Source organism: Chaetura pelagica, unplaced genomic scaffold (genome assembly GCF_000747805.2).
Source record: "Chaetura pelagica isolate M959 unplaced genomic scaffold, ChaPel_1.0 scaffold130, whole genome shotgun sequence".
In the NCBI taxonomy this organism is placed as follows: domain Eukaryota; kingdom Metazoa; phylum Chordata; class Aves; order Apodiformes; family Apodidae; genus Chaetura; species Chaetura pelagica.
This window is the reverse complement of record NW_009951915.1, coordinates 889,337-895,239: the sequence shown is the minus strand read 5'-3', so window position 1 is coordinate 895,239 and position 5,903 is coordinate 889,337. Positions and strand designations below refer to the sequence as shown.

The 5,903-nt window shown below is 47.2% G+C and overlaps 1 protein-coding gene across 1 annotated transcript; it reads right to left on the bottom strand.

Annotated features, from left to right (window-relative positions):
* Positions 1–1,277: 1,277 nt before the first annotated feature.
* On the bottom strand, positions 1,278–4,354 carry HIGD1A (HIG1 hypoxia inducible domain family, member 1A). The gene is made up of 3 exons (XM_009994552.1): positions 4,252–4,354; positions 2,073–2,207; positions 1,278–1,327 (listed from the first exon to the last, which is right to left on the bottom strand). The coding sequence occupies exons 1-3, from the start codon at positions 4,352–4,354 to the stop codon at positions 1,278–1,280; spliced, it is 288 nt and encodes a 95-aa protein (XP_009992854.1).
* Between the last annotated feature and the right edge of the window lie 1,549 nt (positions 4,355–5,903).

The window sequence follows — 5,903 nt, the reverse complement described above, 5'->3', positions numbered from 1 at the left end:
CCAGAACATGCCCTGTTCGCCGCGGCGGGGCGGCTCGGCCTGCCCAGCTGCAAGCCCGGGAGGGAGGCCTCAGAGCAAGGACTGCAGGGATAAAGCGGCTGGGAGCGGCTTTTCCAGCAGCGTTGCGCCCTCTCAGGTGATTTTTATGGATGTATATAAGCTCACCCCGCTCCTTCCTCAGGAGGCTCCCTCAGGAGCAACTCCCCAACAAATCCATAGCCAAAAAACTTACACCCAGTGCTTGCATGTTTATTCATATTTCATCTACTGCTCTGTACAGCATCACAGACATCATCGTGTCACCATGGAATGTAAGCTCAGAGGAGAAAATGAGGGGTTTTTTTCTTACAAATTAGTTTTATCAACACATTTATTTTCGTGGCTGCTGTTGGTGATACAAGGGGTTCGAGTGGAAAATAACAGTGGCAGTTTACAGAGAAGGGTTTTAACACCTCAAAGATGATGAGGGGCTCTTCGGGTTCTAAAGCTTCCACAGGGAATGACACTGCAGAAAGCAGATCTAGATTACACTTAAATTAGAACACCAAATCAAGGTTTAGTTTTTCACAAGATGTATTATTTTAAACATTACATTTAAATATGCTATTCAGAACACTGTAAATAAAGTTACAAAATATAGTAATCCAGAACTCTGCAAAACTATAGTAAAAATAGGGAGCCCGTGTCTTCATTAACAATGAATAAATATAACATTTAAATAGCTGCAATATACCAAATACTTCTCTCGTGCCTTAAATAAACAAAAATAGATGTTTATATGTCTCTCAGTATTTCAGAAGTCATTCAGTGCTACTGGAAGCTTTTAAGTTACCAAGCTGGAGGCTGATGAGCACACTGGGTAAGAAACGACAGCCAAGTGGTCACGACACGATCTTACAGACACCTCCTGCCTCAGGCCTGACAGAAGCTGGTTCAGACTTCGTGGATTTGGGCAACGGCAGCAAAAACAAAAAAAGGAGTCACCAATTTTAGGGCTGAGTTGGCAGTCAAGGGGAGGATAAAAGGATTGTTCTCTATTATAGCCCCTAAAATGTGTGCTGTGGTAGTGCTGGTCTGAAAGAGCCAGACCCTGATGCCCCAGCCTGCATCCTGCCAACTTCAAGGCAGTGCACACCCTACACAAAATTGATACAGGGCAATTCTCTTAATACCAAATATTAATATTATTATTATTTTTCCTCAGGAACCCCTGATGTGAGGTTTATAGCTGCAGTACACAGGCTGCTACCAGGGAAGAGATCCCAGTCAGTTTTCCACTACTCCTTGGGCTTCATCACGTACTCCCGGAACATGGAATACAGCACACCTACAAGGCAGAAACACAGGAAGCTGGGTTAAATAGGAAATAATGGGTTTCAAAATCTGAACAGTAAGAAGTAAGCAATAGAAATGTTTCCTTCCTCTTCTCCTATTTTTTTTTTTAATAGTGGTGAACTCCACACAACTCTTCACATAGAGAAACTGAATACGAAAAAGTGGACCCCCAGCTAAATCTGACTTGCTTTGCAGCCAAAGTTGAGCTTTTCTGCTGTATCTTTTGGGAATACAGTACAGACAGTGTTTCATGGGATATAGATTTCCACACAAACAGCTACAACACTTGGGTGAGACATGAGAAGTACAGATCACTCAGTATGTTCAGGGACACAATTCCACTCCTGAAAACGTATAAAATATACAACACCACAGTCTATACAAGCTGGTTGTTCAATGCATTGAATTCAGAGATTTACAGGGGAAAACATTAATAACAGATACTTGTTGGTTTTTTTTCTCTTTGCCTCTAATTTCAGCACCTGCAGAACCATACATTTTCCAGGTCCAGAAGTAGCGAAAACTACTCTCAGATTTAGTGCAGCTGAACGTTACGTACGTGCACTTAAGCATCATGTTACTCTAGAAAAGCTGAGCAAACACCAGTAAGGAAAGATGATGTCCTGGGCACTTCCAGCCAAGGATATTCCACGCACACTGTATTATGCACCAGAAGAGGTGGGAGAGGCTCTCCATGGGTCAGCAGTGCCAAGGACACCCTCCCGTTGGGTACGTACCGCACGTTATGGCTCCCACCACGAAGCCCTGGGCTGCCACGCGCATGTGAATCAGGTGAAGTGACATTTTCATGTCACCTCTGTGCTTCAGCCTGTACAGCCCATAGCCAACCACTGCGACGAAGCCAGCCATCCCTGTGAGGCAAGGAGAGCAGCCCTCTGAGTCCAGACCCAAGGCATTGAGAGGTGGGAACTGACCCCCTAAACAAGGTATCCTGGGAATAATCATGCAGATCAAAGGAGGTTCTCCTCCCCATCTACTCTGCCCTCGTGAGACCTCACTTGGAGAACTGTGTCCAGTTCTGGGCTCCCCAGTTCAAGAGGGACAGGGATTTACTGGAAAGAGTCCAGTGGAGGCTATGAGGATGATGAAGGGACTGGAACACTTGCCTGATGAGGAAAGGCTGAGAGACCTGGGGCTGTGTAGTCTTGAAAAAAGACTGAGAGGGAACCTTATTAATGTCTATAAATATCTGAAGGGTGGGGATCAGAAATGGGCCAGTCTCTGTTCAGTGGTGCCTGTGATGAGGGGAAATGGCACCAAGTTGCAACACAGGAAGTTCCACCTCAACATGGGGAGAAACTTCTTTACTGTGATGGTGAGGGAGCCCTGGGACGGGCTGCCCAGAGAGGTTGTGGAGTCTCCTTCTCTGGAGACTTTAAAGATCTGTCTGGACATGTTCCTGTGAGATCTGCCCTGGGTGTTCCTGCTGCAGCAGGGGGGGTTGGACTCAATGACGTCTAGAGGTGCCTTCCAACTCCGTGTGATTCTATGATTCTATGTTTTGGTCTCAGAGTGCCTGGAATATTTTGCAGAAAGCACATGTGCTGCTTGCACCCTCTCCTGGAAGGAAGCTCCCAGCCCAGAACACTGCTCGGCTACAGCTGGGACACCCTGACATACACCCCCGGCCTACTGAGGTTGCTATTTTGGGTGTTGTCATGTTTGGCCACCTTTCATGAGGACAGTCATATGGGACTTGTCCCATGCTGTGGGGAGAGAGGTTCACAGGGCTGCAGTTCACTTTTGGTCTTTCAACAGCCTAAGCAACAGCCCTGGCGGTGCCAACGCCAACCTGCGTACACAGGCCCTCACAGAGCACAGAGCAGCAATGCATGCAATTTCCCAATTTCCTCCACGTTATTCCATTATATGGGATGATCATTTTACATAGTTCAAAGGAGGCTGCCAAGTATTAAGTGTTGTATTTTACTGCTGATAGCCTAGATAGCTTGGCTCCCTGAGCAGGGGTATTACCACTTCCACTTTGGAAGCTATAAACCATTACTCCACTGGTGCAGCATTCACGTGGCAGCTTCATTAAACACCAATTAAGAGTTTTAGGGCCTTCTAACTATCTCCAACACAGGTTAAAGACTAAAGGTAAGTTCTGCTAAACTGCTAGGAAGAACCCAGACTCACAGAGTTCACAGTACACTCCCAGCAAGCTGAAGAGCAAAGTCCTGTGACCCGAGCAGCCAGTGATGGATATCTGTTGGCAAACTCTTGCAACAGTTCACCCCAAGTGACCTGACTGCTCTCCATTTAAGGTGGCTGGAAATCAAAATGTGTCTTGTGCCAAAGGCAGTTCCTGATGGGAGGAAAGTTCTCAGGATGAGCACGACTGCTCCTCTCTCAGAGGCTTTTTCAGGGTCTCAGCAGAGAGGTTAAGAGCTTTAACAACCCCCTCAAGCTGGGGCACCACAAAATCTTCTAAGAATGCATTTTAAACTAAGGGACAGCAGCGGAGAAGGGTGCCACGTTTAGCAGGTGGGCTGCATTTTACATACTTCTGGTTTGTATTTTGTCAGCTTTAAAGTCACTCCCTAGTGACCACACAGCACCCAGTAAGTTCACTCCAGGGTGGCTGCAAAACTCCCTCCTTGACACCCAACAGCATCACTTGACCATGGTTTTTAGACTCACCTAAACAGCCCTTCGGGGTTTGTTGGTTTTATTGTTTGTTTTTCTTGTAATAAGATAACAGGCCTCATTAACTTCCCTGTTTCTTGCAGGATTGATGCCATTAACAGGCAGGAATGCTACTGTTACCATAGGAAGAGGCTACACTAGGAAGTAATTTCCAAGTAATTTCCTTTTCCCTGACTGTGTTTACCCTGGGGACTGCCAACAAAGAGGAAGAACTCTGTAACCAGGTTTCTTCATATCTGAACTCACCGATGGGTACAAATGGAGTCTCTTTAAATTTTCTTATCAACTTTGATGTCTGGCTGGTGTCAGTATCATACTCTGAGTAAACGGGTTCCTGACCGGGTGACATGATGGCTGTGAAGACAAAAAGAGTCTCTCTTCAGGTTTTAGAATCACCCAGTTAAGAGAATGTTTAGGAAAAAAGAAAACCCCTTGTGTCTTCCACCTGTCACAAATGTCCACACAGAAAAGTTCAAGCACAAGAGCTAAATTTGAGCTGATGAGCCACATACAGAAGATTTAATTCAAGTGAAGTCTTGGGAAGCAAGGTCACTGCATACTAGAACAAGACAAAGTTTATAATAAAATAGTAGCAAAGCAACAAATTTCTACCATTCCCCTTTCATCCCATTGCAGATCCCAGTGTCTCCCCTGCCACACTCACAGGCAAGAAGCCACTGAAAGCTTTGGTCACTGCCTGTGTTTCCTTTTAGGACTTCCATCCCCCAGCACACAACTTTGCTTTCACAGGCCATTCCTTAACAGGAGCTCTGACCTCAGGCAACTTCATGACTCCCCTTTCACTGCCTGCCAAGAACAGCAACCAAAGTGCTCCGGATGGAAACCGTGAGCTGCCTTGGGAGGTCAGCCCTACCTGGCAGCTCCTCAGTCACTACTACAGCCTATCCCACCTCATTCACCACTGCAACAGCTTCCAACTCCTGCTGGAGAGCACTGAGCATGAAATACTCGCAGGAGTGAGTCCTGGAGCCCCTGAGAGGCATCAGACTGGTGTGGGGACCCATCAAGAAGATAAGCAGAGGTGACTGCAGCACAGGTGATTTTTTCACCTGCCTCCAAGGAAAAAAAACAAACAGCCCTGAGAAGGGCTCTACTCTCTGAGTCAGACAACCTCACCCAACTGGTGAGACCACACAACAAACCTTGTCAGCTTGTCCCTATCACAGATTACTCCAAGATCTTTTCCCTCTAAAGCACTCGGTGTAAGCACCTCTCTTCAATCAGTGCCTGCTTCCCCGAGCTCAGTGACACTGCAAAGGTCACTGCCAGGAAAATCTCTACCAGTGTCCTGCCAGTTTTGCCATCAACAGGCTCAGCCTCCTGGGGAAGAACTCCAGACTGTTGAAATAAGGTAGCGAGACTGTAACTTAAGCAGGGGTTACTAAGCACACGGAAAAGATACATTTCCAACTGGTTAAGCAGCATTTTGCACACAGCCACTTCAGCAGGCTGACTGCTTTTTAAACTAAACGTGCAAGCTATTTCACCTGCAGGCCAGAGAATTCGGTCTCTCTGCGCCTGCTACAACTACCAGTATTTCCTCCATACAGGTTACATTTTAGCCTGACTCGTTTGGAGAAGGAAACAACGAGAGTCACTCAAGAAGAGGCAGAGACACCCAGAGGTGAGGCTGACACACGGATCTCGAGGAACAAATCAGTTTGACCACCCTTAAGAGGTTCCCACGACCTTCAGCTCTCGCAGAGGCCGAGGAGGGACACGGTGCTAAAAACACACGTCCCGGCTGCGCTGACCTTGGCTGAAACCCTCAGCGGGGCGGCTCGGGGCACCAAACCCCTGCCCAACCCCTGCCTCACCCACCACCAGCTCCCCACACCCGCTTCCTACCCCCATTCCCACGCCGGGCTTCTGCCTTT